At 30.4% G+C, this 21,438-nt stretch overlaps 1 protein-coding gene across 2 annotated transcripts in view; it reads left to right on the top strand.

The window, feature by feature from the left end:
- LOC116774855 (thyrotropin-releasing hormone receptor-like) overlaps positions 1–20,189 on the top strand; it is a 39,240-nt gene extending 19,051 nt beyond the window's left edge. Inside the window, exons 2-5 of one of the 2 annotated variants that reach the window (XM_061524099.1) lie at positions 714–823; positions 6,237–6,729; positions 11,429–11,609; positions 18,875–20,189. In XM_061524099.1, coding sequence (XP_061380083.1) covers positions 6,306–6,729; positions 11,429–11,609; positions 18,875–19,961 — 1,692 coding nt within the window. In that variant the 5' untranslated portion in view covers positions 714–823; positions 6,237–6,305 and the 3' untranslated portion in view covers positions 19,962–20,189. Of the gene's footprint in view, positions 1–713; positions 824–6,236; positions 6,730–11,428; positions 11,610–15,999; positions 17,461–18,874 lie in introns of those variants that run through there. The other variant, XM_061524098.1, reaches the window with a different exon arrangement.
- The last annotated feature ends 1,249 nt before the right edge of the window (positions 20,190–21,438 follow it).

Here is a 21,438-nt window from a genome sequence, read left to right as displayed (position 1 = left end):
CTAGCTTGTATGCGTGCATAGGACGGGTATTTCGTTCTAATGCAAGACTTCTATCTCGTTTATATTATGAATAGTAACAAAGTGTAATCCTAAAAATAGTTTCACTCATTACTAACAAAGAATTTACAATGTGTGACGCCATCTTTAAAAAATCTCTTTGTTGGTCTATTTCCAGCTAAATTCAAACAACCCCTTAATACTCTCGATGGCTGTAGCCAAGCCGCAGAGGCCTTAACCCACTAATCACGGATGGAACGGCACAGATTTTAGACTAATTGGCATATGTTAATCTTATGGACTCACATATATACAATTATAATTGTTAATGAAACATTGAAATGGTATTTAGATTAATTTCTTTAAATATATTTTTATAAAATTAATATTCAAGTTGAACTTTGACCCTAATCTAGTACCAGCTTCTAAAGAACACGGTTCGGTGTCAGCCAAAATATTATGCCATGACAAAACTCCGCAAATAATATCAATAGAACGGGCAATGCTTGTTAACGCCGCTAAGTGCGTTACTGTGTTCTCAACTACACTAGCAATCTATTATATATATATATATATATATATATATATATATATATATATATATATACAATTTTACACTATTTACTATAACTTAATTATCATGAATCTCCCTTATGATTTTATTATATAAGAATATAAATGTTACCCTTCACACTAATGATGTTTTTGTTTTTCAGAAATCGGAACATCAACATACAACACTGTATGTGATGGATAAGAGTTCGCAGTATTTAGAACCTTCGGCCGCGGAACCTTAAAAAGCAATAAAGTACATCTAAAATAAAAGGTAAAAGGATTTGTATAATGTTATAGGGAGAGGTATCTCCACTGAATTGGATTGTAGTACTTAGATCAAATAGATTCTTCTTTATACCGTCTGGAAACAATTTCAATCGGAATTCATATAAAGATTTTACCTTCAGATTCGCTTGGGTTAAATTTATGTACTAGTAGTAATCAAACGCCATAGAAATGCCTTGCATTCAACCTATTTTACATGAAACCAAACATATAAATAGTTTTCCTTATGCTTCTTGACATACAACTAAAGAAAATTATTATTGTATATAACCAGTTATGTATAATTTCAATAGTTCTTTTTTATAACTTTTATTTAAAATATAATAAATATTTCGATACATTTAATTTTGTAATAATTATAACTCCGGTACCCCTACCACAAACTTGTACGGTATATACGGAGTTAGAGTATTTCATGTATAAATCTATACATACAATATTATCAAAGTGAGAAACGAGTGAGTAGCTGAAAACGCTCAGTATTTAGTGGGACGATGTAGATTTAAGGTTAATTCAGAACTACTCTCAATTCTTTCCAGTCTTACAATGTTCGTATTTTAATTTAATTGTAATCACACTTGACACGTATTAGTACTAAGAGAGGACTTATATTCTTTTAAACAAGTGAGTTTCCTTTTAATTACTACGAATATAAACTTACCTTATGTGTTGACTAGAGACCAGTTTTCTTAGTGACCGTCGTTACACCACGTCTGGACAGCGTAGCGTAAACAACTTTTTACCCATAAATCTTCTCACATTATAAAGGGTTTTTCAATAAGGGCGGGTAGTCTTAGAGGCTCGTGCAGCCATTTTGTCTTAATGACATTTGTCAAATCTTTTGTTTATTATTCAGTTAGCTATGCCAAATCATCATGGCATGTTACACGATTGGACAGCGCGTACAAATGATAAAACTTTAATATCAAAATGAGTGTTCGTTAGTGGAAACGTTGCATGCATTGCGTCCTTTTTACGGTAGACGTGGTGGCCCTTTACAGCCGACTCTTCAACGTTTGGACGCCAAATTTGTATTGACCAGTTAGGTAATCAATCTGCCCATACTTGTACGTTCAAGAAACGCAAGATCAGCTGAGAACATCGCCGCAATCCGTCAAAGTATACAGCCAAACCCGAGACAGTTAATTCCTCGACGTGCACAAAAACTCAGTCTTTCACAAACCTCTATTTGGCGAATTTTGCGACGAGTCTTAGGATTACATACATATAAAATTCAGCTGACCCAAGAGCTCAAAGTTGAAGACCACAGACAACACTGTTTGTTCGCTGACTGGGCTTCAAAGCGTTTGGAAGAGTACCTAGACTTTGGCCGAAAAATCATATTTAGCGAGAAGGCGCATTTTTGGATGAATAGCTTTGTTAACAAACTAAATTGCCACATATAGGACGAAACAAACCCACTCGAGGTTAACCGGGTGATAATGCATTCTCAAAAGTTACTTTTTGTTGCGTATTTTGGGCCGGCGGCATCATTAATTCGTATTTTTTCGAAAACGACTATGCCCTGAAGGCGAACATAACACAAGCCGTTGATCAAATTTAGCTGGATCTATGCGAAAGAGTAATTGAAAATTGGGCCACTCAGATCAGTGCCACTTTGAGAAACCGATACGGGTATTTGAATGATGTAATCTTTTAAATAAAAAAATTCTTTCCTTAATCCTCCCGTTCTTATTAAAAAACCCTTTAGTATTAACGTATGTTAATGATTGAGAAACGGGAAACGCTGTGTATGCAGTGTGACGATACAATCTTGGAGTACTCATACCTCTATTTTGTTCTAAGATTTGATATTATTAATTACTGTTGTCTTTCAAATGAAACTATGATTTTTAAGCATACTACGACAATTGATTAGAAAGTGTCTTTCATCTCATCTGCCCCTTATCCTGTTACTGTTACTATAAAATAATAAAAACGCGTTGTATATCCGAAATTCATTTAAATAAATACTAGCAAAAATTTAAGTCATTATTTCAGTTGAATTGCTCTTAAATGAAATGTTCACAAACACATAATTTTAAAGGTACAATTCCCTTTTGAGATGTTGAACTTATGATATTTTAAACTTTAATTGATCTGAAACGAAACTAAAATAAACTAATCTTTGCCTTTGCCTTTGCCTTTGCCAAACTTCGCGAAGGCCAGTTAATTTATTGTTGATCGATCTAACCAATTTCTTTCCATCTGATCGCATCTAAGTTAGTAGTGATCAAAAGTTTGGAGAAAAATAGAATAATAGTGTAGAGTAAAACGCTCGGTTAAATTAGAGGTAACAGAAATAATGTGTGCCATTCAGCTGCCAAAATACACGAAATGAATTATCATTAATTGAAGAGTGAAAGTGAAAATATTTTAGATTTTGATTAGTTCAAACAAAATTTTCCATATTTCTTTTATATTATGAACACAATGTTAGGAAATGGACGACTCTTGTTTTATAAATTAATACGCTCAAAGTTTACTTTCATATTAAAATTATATGAAAAATTTGCTTATAAGTAGTTGTTACTATGTTTTTATAAACCCTTAATATATAATTTACGCTAAAATAAATAAGCCTAAGTATGCCTATATAAATTGTTTTATGAAAAAATAAACTTTATACCTAATTTAATTTCTGTCAAACATCTTCAGTCCATTGAAATTATTATTCTTTGTCTCTAATTTCCAATTTCATCTTACACATTTAATTTTATTTTAATGGAATTTTCATTAAATTTGACTCCATTAAGGAGACCTTTGTTTTAAACAGATAAATCTGGCCATTTCATCTTAAGGCTAATGGAGATGCGGTAATGACAGGGCGTCTATTTTTAACGGGGTAGAAATTTGTAACATTACTTCATTTTGTCAAAATAATAATTATCTATATCTATTATGAGAACAGATTTCTTGGACATTTTTTGTCAAGAAAATTACAGGCTTAGTTATAAGATATAAACAACGCAATAGAACTGTTTTCAAACAGCTCTGCTGCTATTTCGTTATGGACTACTTCAGGTTTTGAACCAGCGTTATCAGAGATTGCTCCAAACGTACGAACAGTCTTTCTCCATTCCGTCTTCTGTAAAATTTTCTCTGTTATAATCATTATCAATTTCCTGGCAATTCCCTTGGTCGTATTACAAAAAATGTCAGTCATTCTAAATAACGAGGCCCAATTTTCTGTTACATGATAAGCCATTTAGGATATTGTAAGCACGTACGTTGAAAAACGCATGAATATAGAAGATTTAACACGAAATTTTATTATCAAAGCTAACCCTAACAAAAAAAATGCTCATCCATTATAATGTAAGCAATCTTTAACTACGTGCAAATAATTTTATTTGATATAATATCAGCCTTGTAGCACTCAGTTGGAATCATAGAGTTGTAAAGACATATCGCTGTGTGAATTATTGGAAAAAGATTTTCTTTCCTCAAAGATCCCAACAAAGGGCAATATTTCGTGCGATACCGCCCTTGTAACAATGTTAATAATATTTTTGTTTGTTTATGATCTCTCCCTAACAGCTCTGTGGCCCTTATAGGTTAGTACAGTCAGCCTTTTATATTTTTAGTTTTGGCTGAAAAAAAAATCATATAATAATAACGAATATTCTTATGTAAGTTTATTATCACAATTTCAAATACCTCAAATCATTGCCAATGGCTATTAGCTTTAAAAAATATATATTTTAAATACATAATACTTATAAAATACAAAACGCAAAAAAAAATTAAGCATATTTAAAAAAAAAAAATGTACTAATTTCGTTCTGAATGTCTAAGTGTCATTAAAATTCAAAATTAAATTAAAATTATGGTGAGTAAGAAAACAAGACAATTCCAAAGTTTAGAAGTAAGAACAAATGTCAGCGCTATTTCTAACAAGCGAATTTTTTGGGCCATTGTATGTAAGAAAACATTTTATTCATATTTTTTCCCACCGTACTCATAAATTATGGAATGCGGATTAATGTGATAGGCCCAGACGAAAGACGTCGACTCCAACATGGAAGAGGTTTCTTGTGGAAACGTAAAATGTTATTACCCTTCTGGTGTTCCTAAAAATGCGTTGATCCCTGAATATATAACAAAATTAACGATAAAGGGAAAGAACGTGATAATTTCAGAACAAACCAAATAAAGACATATCATGAAAGGTAAACGTCACGTGTCAAGACCTTATTCGTTTTTGTTTTATTTATGAAATTACCGTATTTTTTATAAAAATTACTTGCAATAAAAAAATTCACAATTTTCTAAATTGCGTCATCGTAATTTTTTTGGCTATATAGCTACTAATGAAAAGAATAATGTTTTGGTTCTGAACTTGTTTAGGACAGATCAAATTGCCAACGTTGAAAGAATCACTCATTGATAGTTTTAACATCATTTAAGTAAATGTTATTGTTTTCTTGAACGCTAAACCAATTGAGCTATAAATTTAACTCGTTTGAGAATATTTCAATTATATATTTGTAGTGTAATAATCGCATTTAAACTAAACTCTAAAGTAATTACTACACTTATAAAACTCACGTCGTCTTATTCAGCTTTCCATACTGATAACGATCAACGTTTTAATTTAAGCCAAAATTATTATAATACATAGGCTTTCAGTCACAAACCTGGATATATCAAATATAATGGGTCCTTTTTTAGATTAAACTTACTAAAAAAAAGTAACTTTACATTGATTTTTCTTATAATTTCGTAAGTAATAACATAAAACCCAATACATAATATATCGTCGAAGTCTTGCAAGTATCTTGAAAGTATACCTTACTGAATAAAACCAGTTAGTCCATAAATCACGGCCATAAACACTGGACTTGATAGATTTGGACAAATATTGTAAGATTTATAGAGGTTTTTGTGCACTGTTTATTGTGCACGAATCTCTGGAGTGTGTCGGATGGTTGACACATAATGCGTGTAATGTAAATATTTATTATTTATATATAAAAATATTTACTTTATATTAAAAGTCAAAGAATGTTGTAACTAAAACTGCTGTATTGCAAATAGAATTTTGTCTGCGGTGGTATGTTTGAAGTGACTCTTTACTAATCGGACAGAAAGTCAGTGTCACGAATTACAAGTAGCCTCGAAACAGTGCTTTTACAAAGAACTCAGATTATTCTGATATTAATTTTTTTGGTTTGTATTAAACCAATGAACAAGAGGAAAGTTCACAATTCCACTGTTTATTGCATTGTTTTAGTTCTCTCTCATAACTTGAAGGCTTATTTCGAATTTGAATTTATGAGGGATTTTTTTTTTATTTTGTATAGATTTTACTACAACTGAAACATAAATATAGTATGTCAAATACCAATAAGAAGCAACTTCTAATTGTACGTTAATATCTATTTATGTTGTTACAGATCAAACGACAGCCTGCATCTCAAAAACTAAGTGACAAAGTACAATGTAAAACAGATGCCCAACCGCACATGATTTCAATCGCAAACTTCACCCACACATCAAATCACACAATCCAATACAACACACACACATACAAAAATGCGACACACACGCGCGACTCCGAGAACCTGTTCGAGAGGTACGAGAACAGCACCTACAATGGTTCGATCAGCAATACCTCATTTGACGGCAATTTTACTGAATACGCTGAAATACCGTATTACATAAAGGCGACCTCCATGACTTTCTGCATAGTTATAATGTGTTTGGGTGTGATAGGTAACGTTATGGTGCCGATAGTGATACTGAAGACGAAGGATATGAGGAACTCTACGAACATTTTCTTGGTGAATTTAAGCATTGCCGATCTAATGGTGTTGTTAGTCTGTACGCCAACCGTGCTTGTGGAGGTCAACTCGAAACCGGAGACGTGGGTGCTTGGAAAGGAATTGTGTAAGTGATATAAATATATAATCTAACAATATAGTCCTTTTCCGAGGCTATCGACGTATTTAATTTGATAACTAAAGACAAGTTAATCCCACGGGACGACAACATTTTTCTTTCACGCTTCGAACTTTAATCCATCTATGTGAGAAATTTCATCTGGATGGATAGAAAACATCTTACATGATTTAGTGATTCATAAAAAGTCAAAAACATTTCTTTTCGTTGTACGCTCTACACGCAATTTGGATTCCATAAAGCTGTGTTTAAACTGGCAGAGTGTGACCGTGACTTTATATTCACGCTTACGGAATACAAAATAAAGTAAACCATGGATTGTTTCCAAATGTGTTAATTTACAACATCACAATAAAATATATAGTTGACGGATCAATGAACTTTTTATCCCTTGAAGACGAAGATACATTTTATTCAAATGCCAATTTGTAAGATATCATGCTTTTTCCATGAAAATCATTGTAAGTACTATTTATAACTATTAGGTTGTTTAATAAAACTATAAACGATTAAGATTTCGTCGAAACAATATTCTCGTTTATTCATTTCAAATATCCAAAAAGTCTTTTTTTTTTATATAAAATGACACTAATTTATTATTTATTCTTAAATCAAGTAATTAACTATGTAAACTCTATCTCAGTATGAAACACCACTGTTTTCTATTTGCTCAATTTAAAATTTAAAATTTAATTTTAATTTTAAAATTAATATTTAAATTGAAACAAGGTTTTTTTTTTAATGGCAGTGCTCATTTAAATATTTAAAAATAATAATTATATATACATGTATAAATATATATATAATAAAAGCTTAACAAAATATTTGTTTTTAATGAATTAAAAATAAAAAGTAGACTATGAAATATTCATTTTGTACTAATTACATCACCAAATAGTCCCTACTTGTTAACCAATAATAATTTGTTTTGGCTGTTTAATTTGGATCATGGTATTATCATTATTTCACTTCCTTTGGCCTAACAAATTATTTCTTAAAAAAATAAAATATCAAAGAAATAAAAACTGAAAATATATAAATAAATATTTTTTATATTCATCCGCCCATCATAAATGATTACGAACATAAAAAACTTCACGGTATAATTTTAAATTCTATTTCCATATACTTAGGGTTCAGTTCCTATCTGGCAAATGTATTTAAGATTTTTGAATTCAACCCAATTAAACAATAAACGATTTTAACTACAACATGCAGTAAAAATGTAAAATTCACTTCACAGAAGTAATTTAAGAGGGACCTTTTACGAGCTCTTTATTAGGAGTCTGCCAACTTTGATGAAAGGAACATTTTAAAAAGTCTTTTATGGGAATTACAAAGATACCAGTTACTAGTTTTTGACTCACAAAAAATAGGTTTATTTAATTGTTATGTGTGTATTTTATATGACTGAAAAATATGCAGTGCATTGCAATTAAATCTAAACTGATAGTTAACTATAACTAAATAACATATGCAAACCCGGTTAAAATTTAAAAATATGGATTTTTTTGATTTCTTTATATTTACAGCAAATCATTATATAGGTAACAGTCAATTGTTATGGAAATTTTGTTAAAATAAAATAAAATTAACGTCATTGACGTTTCGCTAGAGTGTTGGACTGTGATTTGTCTGTCAGAATTATTGGAATGAAAAAAAAAAGTAATGCAACGATTTTTCTTGTCAATTTGTAATTATTAATCATTATCAATAAGAATTAGGAATGAAGGAATGTGGTAGACATAAAAAAAATATAAAGTAAGTGCTGCCGAAAATCAGATAGCGATCGTTTTAAATAATATTAGGCACTGTGGGAAGTAAGTGTGTCTTATGTAGGGCCAATTTATTTCCAAAACTAACTTTCTAAATGATAAGCAGCTATAACTTATCAACAATCTTCCGGGAAAAGTTGGTATCTCAGACCACAACCACAATCCATATTAACTGTATTGCCATAACTGCACATTCATTATGTCCAGATAAAATTTACTCTTAAATAGTTTTTTTTTTTTATCGTAATCGACTGATCTCTGTCAATTTTCTTATCTGCATATTTCGAAAGGAAATCTAAGGAAATCTACAAAGATCATAGAAGAATTTGAAAAAAATTGCAAATTTTACTCTTACCAAAAACATCTGTTTTTATTATATAAATATGCTATGCCACTAAGGAGACTTGCCAAAACAATTTGGTCGCGGAAATTTAATACCTTCGCTGAAAGCGTCCGAAGTGGATTGAAAGCGGTTCACTCATTTGCCGAATACTTTAGTGAGAGAAACGATACATCTGTCTATATTTATGTATTTGTAATTAATTTTTCTAGTTTTAGATATATTATGAGGGTGATTTTTTTTTAAATCTATGGTATAGTAGAATAAAAAAAATATTTTTCTGTTTTATTCTTATCTTTGAGTATTAACCCTCTAATAAAGTAATGTTTACTGTAAAGAGTGTACATTATGATTTATTATATTTTGAGCTTAGATTGAACATAGAAAATTTAATACATTGGTTTAAATACAGCCAATGTAACCAAGACGTGTGCAGCTTAAGTGCAATTGACAAAACTAGCACAAAGCAATGTAAATATATCGAATTGCAAATACGAAGTACTACTAGGAGGTCAAATATTTAACAAAACATTTTCATATCAGCAAAATTTAAAATAAAACTTCTATTTTTCAAAACAAAAAAATATATAAATTTAACAAAGTTCAATTCCACTTATCTAAAATAGACATAAATATAAACACAACAATTAAATACATCGAAAAAACTGTTGAAGTAAAACAATTTGTGTCCGCCATTTTGTAAATAGGGTATTGACGTCTTAGAATTACCTTGTTTTGTTAAATATATATATGAGTGAAGACAAGTAGTTTTGAGTGCGACACTCTATTCGGGGACCAACAGACCCCTGATGGCCTTAAAGGGATCACTGGTTCATAAATTTTATAACAGCTGGATTAATGTTTACGTTGAAAGGAAGAACGTTCCAGTTTCAAAGTTCCATTGAACTTTGTCTCCGGCCTCGAAAAAATATCCTCTACCTGGATTCGCTTTATATAAACACGTTAAATATCATTTTTAACGTGATTTTCTATACCACCCATTAATCTTAGAAGTTATATACATTATAATTTTACTCTAAAGTTTTTAAGAAAGGAAAATTTTAGAGGAACTCTATTTGCATATTTTTTTCCTCCTTCTTTAATGGAACGTTAAAATAATATACGCAATTGATATTGATAATTATTTCTTTACCTTGTTGATATGTGAAAGTGTAAATCTATAGATTCTTTTAAATTTCGTATAATACATACAGACTCCAAAAATAAACGATCGTAAATTATATCAAAGTACGCAAAAATCTGAGCACTAACAAGGGACGAGTACTTTTCCTCGTTGGACTAATAATAGACTGTCTATGAAAAATGAGATACAAAGGAACCTCTTTAACGCTATAAATATATATTTGTTAATAATATTTTTTTATAATTCAATGCAACAACAATTATAAAAATACAGCCAAAGTAATATTATTATGAATCTATATAAAATATCATAGACAACATAGCGTTCGTTATAAATTAAAAAGTAATAAAATAAACGTTAGATTAATTTAAAAAAAAATAGATTTTTATTCATCCTATTTAAATATTTTTTATATATATATATATAAAAAAATCTACAACGCCGAAACACGTGAGAAAATAAAATAAATTGTCCATTGTCTTGTTTTTCGGGTACGGTCTAGATTTATGGGTATCTCAGATGTAGTTTAAATTTCTCCTTACAATATTCTTCTTGTACAAATGGGTACTTTGTAAAGGAGAGTATTGGCTACCAGCGTCATTGTCTTAGTTGAAGTTGTTTATTCTTTTGATCTGAAAACCAAACGTAAACTATTATTCGTTATAATTAAAATTGGATATTTAATTTATTATATTTAAGATTATTTAAAATTTGTGGGGACTAAAGGCCCGTTTTTCGTGAATGAGGGTCGGGTTCGAAGCCTGCCAAGTACCAATGTGATGTTTCCGAGTCATATATACTTTCTAAGAATAGACAGGTGGCGAAGGAAAATAACGTAAGGAAACCTGGACTTCTAATTACAAATTATAAGTCTGACATCGCCAATCCGCCTTGAGCAAGCGTGATGATTAATGCTCTAACCTTCTCCATCTGAGAAGATGCCCTTGCTCTCAACAATAGGCACCAATAGGCTGGCTATGATGATGATTCATGATTATTCTGAAGAGAATACAATCTTACATAGAGGGAAATCTTTATTTAATTTAAAGCGATATACTTCTTCGATAATTATTGGGTAAAAGAGAATAAGAATTATTAACTCAATTGTTATAGTGATCTCTATATGTATAAGAAAAGAAAAAAATATTACATTTACCACTGGTATCTGGTTATCTTTACCAGTAGGTAATGGCTTATAGAATAAATTTAACTACCGAAAAGAAATCTTTTTGACAGAAATTATTTTCGACATAAAATTTTTAATTTTGGAAAATTATTATAGTATCAACTTGACAACTTTCATGATTATTTCAATGAAGAAATGACTATATTTATCTTAATATGACTTCGTTTTATTAGTTCGAGTCAAAAGATTATTTCTTAATGACAGAACTTTATGACCAACCTAATCAGAGCTCGTCTTTCCAGGTCTTGCAGTACCATTCGTGGAACTTACAGTTGCCCACGCTTCAGTGCTCACGATTCTAGCCATCAGCTTCGAGAGATACTACGCGATTTGTGAACCTCTCCGTGCGGGCTACGTGTGCACAAAAACGAGGGCTACCCTCATATGCGCATTAGCCTGGTTCTTCGCCGCTTTATTTACTAGGTATGGTCTATATGAGTATAACAATTTTTTTTAATTGGCAACATAACTTATAGAAGTAAGGTGAAACAAAAATCAAGTTTAACATTAAAAAAAAATTAAATTAAATTTTGCTGAAAATCTACAATTTTGAACATTTTTTTTTTAAATCTGTGATAGAGAAATTGTGTTTGACAAAATGCAATTCACCCCAAAACCGTCACCGTCTCTGTTCCAGAGATTGTTCACACAACATTTTAATCTACGCTCTTATTCATTCTCTTATCTTCCTCATAACTGAAAAAAATATATATATTAAAACCATATCTTTTCCAAAAAGAATAACTACCTTCCAATATACAAAAAAATACATGCTCTTTATGAAAATATTATTTTAAACTATATTAATGCAACCGAAAGATTTATTATAATCTGGATCGAAGGCTTGGCTTATGCTCTTAAAGACAAGTATTTATTGACATTCATTTGTACCTTATAATGACGCTTTAGCAATACTATATATCAAATATTAAATTACATATACTATAAAAATTTTAATATCGAGTCAAATAAGTATACAAGAGAGAGCAATTTATAATGGCTTATTAAGGTAATACCGTCGTAATGATATCATCTCGTGGACTCTGTTTTTTACATTCTTAAATATCCCGTCACAGCCATTTTGGCTGAATTAATTATTCTATACATTGTTTTGTCCCATTTTCAAGTCCAAAGCCGTTCGGCCTTGAAAAGAGTAAGCCAATTAGACGTCGCAAAGCAAACGGCTTCGGTTCACGAGGAGAGTAATTTGGCTTAAATTATTTTATTCTTATAAAACTCCATGCCAGATTTATTAAGTACATAATCATGGTATAGGAAAAATATGTATTTTAACAGAAATTAAGTCAGACTGTAATTTTTTTTTTTAATTTCCGAAAATAACTATTTATTCTAATACGATATTTAGAATGAGATTTTTGAGCAAGTATAGCAAATATATATATATATATATATATATATATATATTTGGTAAAAAAAATATATAAATTAATAAATGAGTGAAAGAACGAATGAACGAATGAAGAAATGAATGAGTGAATGGATTAATGGGTGGATGGATGGATTGAGGAATAAATAAATAAAATAATTGATTTGCTGCACATTACTTATGAACCGTTTTTCATTAACCAATTTTATTGTTTGCTGTTTTGTATAAATTTTGCGTTTCAAAATAATAAACGCTTTCCCAGCGAAGGAAACTTCTAAACTAACCGTAACAAAAACTGCCAATTAAAAGTTACTCAACGTGTCGGTCGCTTGCCATGTTGTTGCGCTTAAAGAGCGTTTACTAAAAATATAACAGGTTAAAATAAAACTAATATTTTCTGATTTTCTGTATCGTTTTTCATTATTTTAAGCAGCTTACTCCCGTTTCGGTTTGCAGCAACCGTGATCACGGTCAGACGAAATAAAAAAATCTTTTAGGGAGTATGTAGTTTAAAATAATAAAAATACTCGCGAAAGCCTTAAACATCGTTATATAACAAATTACATAAATATACAAAATATTTCTTAACTTTTTTAAATTTAAAACAGTATTAAAATAAGTATCGAAACTAGATTTATAAATACATTGAACTGTTCTGCTTAAAGACCAATAATTTCAGTCATAAAAAGATTATTTAAAACAAGCCTTTAATCAAGTGTTCAATTCTAACAAACCAAACAGGAAGTAAGAAGGACTGAACTAAACTTTACTACGAGTTTAACCTACCTTCTAACAAACGGTCAAAGTACATTTAAAATTTTAGACAGAGTTCTAACGATGGTACTATTCGTCTTCTCGTAACTTTCATTCGATATTCGTAAAATAGTTATACATTTGAATATGAATACTACAAAAAACGAAAGGTATCCTTTCACTTGATATCAATTGTTTCTGAATTAATGATATTTGCGTTTTTTCTAAATAAAAATACCGTTGACCCTAGTTCTACCCTTAGTACTCGTAAGCTTCGTTGAAATTTAAACAGATAGTTTAATATTATCTTTCATATGCCTGCCTTAATACTATAATTTACTAATATTTATTTATAAAAAATTAGGTCTCTTTTAATAACATAGATGACACAGTCATGATAAAGATTTGTACACTTAGTACAAGTTGCCATAGTGACACAAAACTCTTTTTAGCTGAACGTTTCTTATTTATGAACGGTAATACTTTAACATGAAAATATTCGTAATGAAAAACTGGAAAAGCAGCGTATGTAGTGACGATGGAAGTTATGGCGAGCATTCACGGCTGCAAGATTTATATTTCAAATGACCGAAACCTTTCAAATTGTCTTTATTATGACGAACTGTTAGTCATATATATTAATTTTATTCAAGAGTTTGAAGTAAACAGTGACATTATATTTTATTAATGCAACTTACAATTGAAGCTATCAAAGGTCCATTTAGATAACTTTTAAATACCCTAAATAATATAGTATTGTTCTACAATCATATATATATATATATATACATGATTCCAGTGACAAACCTCCATAATTCCATCAACATAAAGCCCTACATTAAGTATCAAGGCAAAATCAAAATTAAAACAAACATTAAAAGTCTTCATTGCAAGACATTTCTGTTTCCGAATTCAAAGTAATTTTCTAACGCAAACAATAATATTTTTCCATCAACAAACAATAAGCAATTCATCCTGCAGTATTTTCTGTAATCTCGGAATAAAAATTCGGACATTGTATGTTATATTTTATATTTCTTAGGCGCATAAAACTTTTTCTTTGACATTCTGGTTACTTTAAAAAAAATGATCTTATTCTCCAATTCTTATTTCGTATTAATAAAATTATATGAGTACATTAACATATAATATATACGTTGTGTATTGTATCTAAATAGTTTAAATAAACTAATTGTATTTATTATTTAAAACGCCATATATTTATACGGACAGGATTTTCAATAAAAGCTACCAAACGTCCGATGTCAGCGTACTTATTGTCTCATAGCTTCGACTTTGCACACAGAGTATCTCAAACACAGATCTTTTATTGCAAAATATGTTAAAGAACTGTATTAATTATTATCTATGATACGTAACAGTTAGTACTTTATTATATACTTGGTTTAACTTTCATTATTAATCTCAAAAAGAAGGAATAACAGCAGAAAAAATTAGAAAATGATTTAACATATATAAAAAAAAAACTTTAATCAAGTACTATCAATTACAAAGGAATAAGTGATATTACATGAAAAGAAAATAGAAAAATAATATTGTAAAATAATTTGTTTTTAACAGAACGACCAAAACAAACTGCCTTATGTTATGTGAGTCGTTCCAAATAATATAATACAATTATGTATATTCTTTGATAAATATATAAATTTATATAAAGTATGTACCCAAATGGCACGTAACATTTGCATAAGCAGTGCTCTGCGTACATTTATAACTGTCCGATATATTAGTTCCGCTTATACAATAGATACTAGAAGACGAGCACCGTGTTATTGTGTTCAATGCTCCTAGTGTGCGAACGAATGAATGAGTTGTTACATTTAAATTATGAATGCGAATGAATTATTATAATCCTGATACGAATGAATGACTCGATCACGATCTTTGTGAGAGATTAAAATGACAAACATTATATTAAATAATTGACTTGGATTTACTTTATGACGTCATTTCTTGATTTTGAACGATATTTTGTTTCCTTATAAAAATAATGTCAATAAAAATTGGATTTCGAACGTTCAGTGTATGATCGTAAACATTTTTATTTTAACGAATTTACGGCGAATGAATGTATGATTCGTTCATTATAAAGTACACTTACAAACGAGTATAATGCTTGTCTCAAAATAAGAATGAATATTTGTTTTATGATGCTTTTTTCACCAAAACAAAGGAAGTGAAACACTTTTCCGTTAAACTGACTCGGATAAAGTGTTAACCTGGATCGGTTACGAATATCGTTATCGGCTTTTGATATTAACAGAACCCTTTTTGAAACAAGGTTCGTACATACCAATATATAAATTGCTTTAATGTACGGAGAGCTTTAAATGTTACAGCTTTGCACATTTAAATCTATTATATATTTTTTTTATTATTTTTTTTTTGTTATTTTCTGCACACACATGTGACTTACAAATGTTAGGTTCTTCTTGTTAATTTTGATTTAATTTTCGGTTAAACATATTTATTTACATTAATATATTCTCCGTAATATATCTGTTTTGGTTGTAGAGGAATTCGTTTGTTTTTTTTTTTTTAACACAGTGATTTAACTTTTACTCTATGTTTATGTGAATAGATTGTATTAGTATATAAATGATTCTTTATGCTATAGAATAGTCTAGTAGTTTAAGTTCTCTTCTGTTTCAGTCCAATCCTGGCGATAGCGGAGGTTCAAACGGTAACGGGACAAGATGGGACCTTCCAACAATGTCTGACTCAAGCCGCCACCTTCTGGCAGATAACGTTCTTCATGACCGTCATCGTCTTCTTATATCTGCTACCTCTGTTTATCCTGGTCGTTCTCTACACTGTTATCGCTAAAAACTTAATAACAGCTGCATCTAAAGTTGTATTAAATAAAACTGTGGATCCGTATAATGTGAGAGCTAGGAAACAGGTCATCCTGATGCTTGGCACCGTAGTTCTGTGCTTCTTTCTGTGTCTCATGCCTTATAGAGTACTGGCTTTCTGGATAATCGTTACACCATCAGAACTATCAGAAACTGTCAGTCCAGAGAAATGGTACAACATTCTATATTTTTCTAGAATAATGCTGTACATTAACTCGGCTATAAATCCAATATTATATAACCTAATGTCATCCAAATTTCGTATCGGATTTTGTAAGATATGCATTTGCTACAAACAAAACTCAGATAGTACACAGAACAGGCGCGTCCAGAGGACTGTTACAAATGGATCGACAACTAGCAGCAGTCTCACGAGGACGACGAATAGTTTAAAGAAATTATTTACACATAGAAGTAGCTTAGACAAGAGCGACGTACACGTAAATACAACTACCAAAGACGAAGACTCAAACAAATCCAATGGATTCTTTGTAAAGATGCTGACGAGCAAACGATTTATAAGACAGCAATCAGCTCCGGTGTGCTCGAGTCCAAAAACTAAAGCAATCAATAGAATGAGGAGTGAAGGGAGTATGCTCGAAATATCAGACGCTTTGGGCGTCAACAAAAACAATGGAAGCGGCGGCGATACGACGAAATTTATTAGACATTCCACTATAAGTAAAGATATATCAGATATTGAATTAGAGCCTAATCGGAGCCACGGATCGCTGAGGCGAAGTGTCCTAATAAACAGCGCAAAGGCGAAGAGCCTGGATGACCCGAATAAGAAGTTTGTGTCCTACCGAAAGATAAAAGTCGACTGCGTGGTCGGCTTCGACAAGTCCAGGAGTGTGTGTGACTCACCTGAAAGTTTCGTTTGAAATACATTTGTATAGAAAATTTACTTTGCGAAGTTTCGTCATAGAACTTTATTAATATTTGTATTCGTTTCAAATGAGATACGTACGTAGTTTTATTTAGACTGATTTATATGATAAGTGAGGTGAAGTCATTAAAATAGGAGTCGCTTTTGGGAATTGAGCATTGTGAATTTCTGTGTTGATGTGTTCATGATTTTTATGATATATAATATATTTATAATGTTGTTGTATTTATAATTACAATAAATCAGCTTATTTATTATACTAAGCTTTACAATAATTGTTGAAAAAATTGTTTTTAGAATAACTGAATGATTTATGTATCCGTTTTGTAATTACTTGTATTATCAAGAAATAAACTGAATATAAATGGTTTAGAGAAATATTTGTCAATGTTCCGTGAATTCCTTTTCAGTACGTCTTTAAAGGTCAGGTAAGAATGATTTATAAAAGAACCGAATTATATTATTTAGTTAATCACATATATATATATATATATATATATATATATATAATAGTTTTTCATTAATTTTGATAACAGTATTTATAAAATTAACTTGAATGAATTACAGATATAAATATCAAATTATAATTTTGTATGACTTAATAGACGTAACTATATAATGAGATCTAAGATTTTCACGAGTATTTATTTAAATGAAACTAGTGTTATTCGGATTTACTCCGCGTAGTAAATCCGAATAACACTAGTTTCACGTAACTATATAGTTATGCATGTTAGTATGATATTAGAGATAAATAAAAATGATCATGAATGCAAGTTTATACCAAAAAAAATGTTTTTGCTGACGAGCATTAAAAATATATATATTATGTAGAAATTTTCCAAAGAAATATCATTTTCTAGTTACGAAAAAACTATTACAACACCTCCCACAACTTTATATTTCTTATTTTTACTTACAATTCATATATATTTAAATGATCAATTAATTAAAGCGAAATTTTACGAATTCAGGAACGTTATTTTTTATTTCTGTGTGGTCCAAAAATATACGATTCAAGCCAAAAGTCAACACATGTCGCATTGTTCGGGAGTTAAAATTATGCGCAGGTTTAAATTTATAGGTTATTGTTAGTAAACGTTATTGTTTTCAGCTATTTATTGCCACCACTTAGATTCGGTTCATTGTTTCGCAAAATTTGTAAGGGATTTTTGTACAAAATCGCTATGAATAAAAAACACGAGGTATCTTTAATTGTTTCGACGGTCGAGATATATAAAATATATGTATATTTCTGTTAAATAATCTTAGGTACATTATGCTTTAAACTGAATACTAATTTAATTAAGTGAAACCAAAGTTGTTACGCAGCATCCTTGTCAACGTGTTTGCTACATCTCGATCGTCTTGTTTTGCTGCAGACATGGTCAGAAATGATTCAAATTTTCTTTAATTTCGATAAATATCACGAACTAACGAGTCTATTTTTAAGAATCCGGTATCTGATTATGCGGTATTAAACCATAAATATATAAAGGTAGGCTGTAAAAAATGATTAAATATACAATTTATCACACATTATTAGGTCTTTGTATTCAAATAAGATGCACGTGTTGTTTTCGAAATCACATATACAGATAGTTATATTAAAATAAAAGAAGCTTAGCAAATAGCAACCGATTCACACATAAATAAATCAAAATCTCGTAAATAACATATTAAATAGGATTTGAAACATATGTTACGTTAAAATTTATATATAAAGCTTTATAAGGTAGGAAAAGACCCATGTATTTCAAAGAATAATCTTTCTTCTTTACAGCCCCATCCTGGGAGTAGCTACCTTCACCCACGAGCGTTACCACGACGGCACCGAAGTCCCCGTCTGCCTCACACAGGCTGACACATTCTGGTCGGCTCTATTCTTCATTCTTATCATCGCAATCTTCTTCATCATCCCCCTCGGAGTACTCCTAGTTCTCTACAGCATCATCGCCAAAAACCTTATGGAAAATCCCATCATCATATCCCAACAGGGCAAGAACGCTAACAACGCCGGTAACGTCCTACGATACCGGAAACAGGTCATTCTAATGTTAGGGACTGTTGTTCTGTCGTTTTTCATTTGTTTACTTCCTTTTAAGGCTCTCACGCTATGGATCATTGTGTTCCCACCGGAGACGATCCTGTCTTTAGGTATAGATGGCTATTACATACTTCTATATTTTTGTAGAGTTATGTTGTATCTGAATTCAGCCATAAATCCAATATTGTACAACTTGATGTCTTCAAAGTTTAGGGAAGGTTTCGTTAAATTATTGAAGGTTAATAAACTGATGACATGCAGCAGAAGTCTGAAAGAGAACATGCAAAGACGGGATACATTCAATACAACGACCTCGACTGGCTTTTCGAGCAGTCAGAACACATCTGACTCATTCTGGCGGAGATACAGCAATAGGGCGTCATCACAGAAACATTTTATCAATAGAGATAGTAAAAAACTTAACGATGTTAAAGAGATATTCGATACAAAAGTACAACAAGTCAAAGTCGGTGAAATTATAAACGTTGAGAATACAAGACGTAATAGTATGAAAATCATAGCAGCGATGAACGAATTAAACGACAGGTTGGGTGAAATCATTAAAGCAGATAGCGTGAACTGTGACAAAGACGTAACGAGCGCGGATACAGTGAACGTCGACATTCACAACGAGAACGAACTCGAAACAGAGAAAAATAAACAGTTACAGATTTTAAATCTAGATTTTAAGACGAACAATATACATTCAGTGACGTTAGACGTCAATGAGAAGTGTGATAAGAACAGGTTCGTGTGCGTGCCGGCGCAGGAGAGCAAAAATATACTTGTATACGAGTTTAAAAACAACGAGAGTTTCGTTTAGTAATGTAACAATGCATTTGATTGAATGCCAATAAAATCGTTGCGTTTAGTTAGGAAATAGATACCGTTGTATTTGTAAGTTCCTATATTCCGATTTTTACACATGATTATGACAATAGCTTACGTAGTGTTATTAATGTTCATAGATATTTGTATATTGATATATATTTTATTTGTCCAAGAGATTTAAGATGTAATCTACACTGCCTCCATGTGCTATGTTAAATAAAAGTTATTTTTTTTTTAAAGTCGCTTTATTTACTACACAGATAATAAAAACATGACATAGATATTATAAATGATAATAATTAAACTATAAAATAATTTATTCACTTACTTATTTGGTTAAAACTTCGTCGGTTATAGAAGAATAAAGAAAATTTATCGTCTGAAGTTCTTATAGACTTATTTAACTTCGTCTATGAATTCAATATCATTTGCATGTTCCAACGGACAGAGAACTATCATATTATAATTTTAAATAAAGAAAAAACCAGCAAAATTTTCTATTACTTAATCAAAACAAGATCATTGTTATTTTAGTACAAGGTTAACCAATTTTCTTAATTGAATTAAATAGACTAATATAAGAGATACAGAATATACGACGTAGCAAGTTTCGAATGTCAACATGGAACGTATTGTCAAAATTGAAAGAAATTTAAAATTAAACGTACAGTCAAATAGCTTCGTAACATGAGACGGTCTTTTTGATATAGCATATGTTGTGAGAAATTGGTTGGAAGCCAATTTCGATTCGGTCTTCAATAAACTCCCCAGCCAATACCGTCATTATATGTAGACAGCGGAATTTGATTTATATGTATTTTAACGAACTTTTACTAAAACGTTTAATGAAACTAAGTAAACATAATTTCAGTTTAGGAGAAAGAAGAGTTGAAATCAAATTCTTTAACTTATCACCATTATAACATCGAATAAAACACAAAAAATGTTTATCTTAGAATGTAAATTTTTGAACCGAATTTTAAAAAACACGTTAATTTTTTAAGTCTGTCATACAGATTAAATCAAACTATACTAATGACGTCGTTAAGACAAAATCGCAAACGTGTTTACAATAGTAACACAAAACTTGTAGTAAAGGTAAAGCGATTATAATTACGATAAGTGATTGTCACAGTTTGATTAAAGTATTTCTTTGAGTATGATTACTTAAGATCTTAGGAAACAACACTTCGCTATAAGAAAGTGTCCCATATACCTAGTCTCAAAATCCAAATTGTATTGATAAAAAAAAAATATCTTTCAAACAGATTTTAACCACCAAGCCTCACAATTCCTTTAAATATTCGATTAAAACTAATTTTAAAACGAACTATGAAAAAAAAATTTATGAAAGCAATAAAAACATTAAATAATACACAAAAGATTTTTTGTTTTTGACAATAATTGAAATATTCAAACGAGTAACAAACATAAGGTGTGTTAAAATTTGTCATGATAAAGACATTTTT

This window comes from Danaus plexippus, chromosome 23 (genome assembly GCF_018135715.1).
Source record: "Danaus plexippus chromosome 23, MEX_DaPlex, whole genome shotgun sequence".
NCBI classification, from domain to species: domain Eukaryota; kingdom Metazoa; phylum Arthropoda; class Insecta; order Lepidoptera; family Nymphalidae; genus Danaus; species Danaus plexippus.
This window is presented reverse-complemented; position numbering and strand designations above follow the sequence as displayed.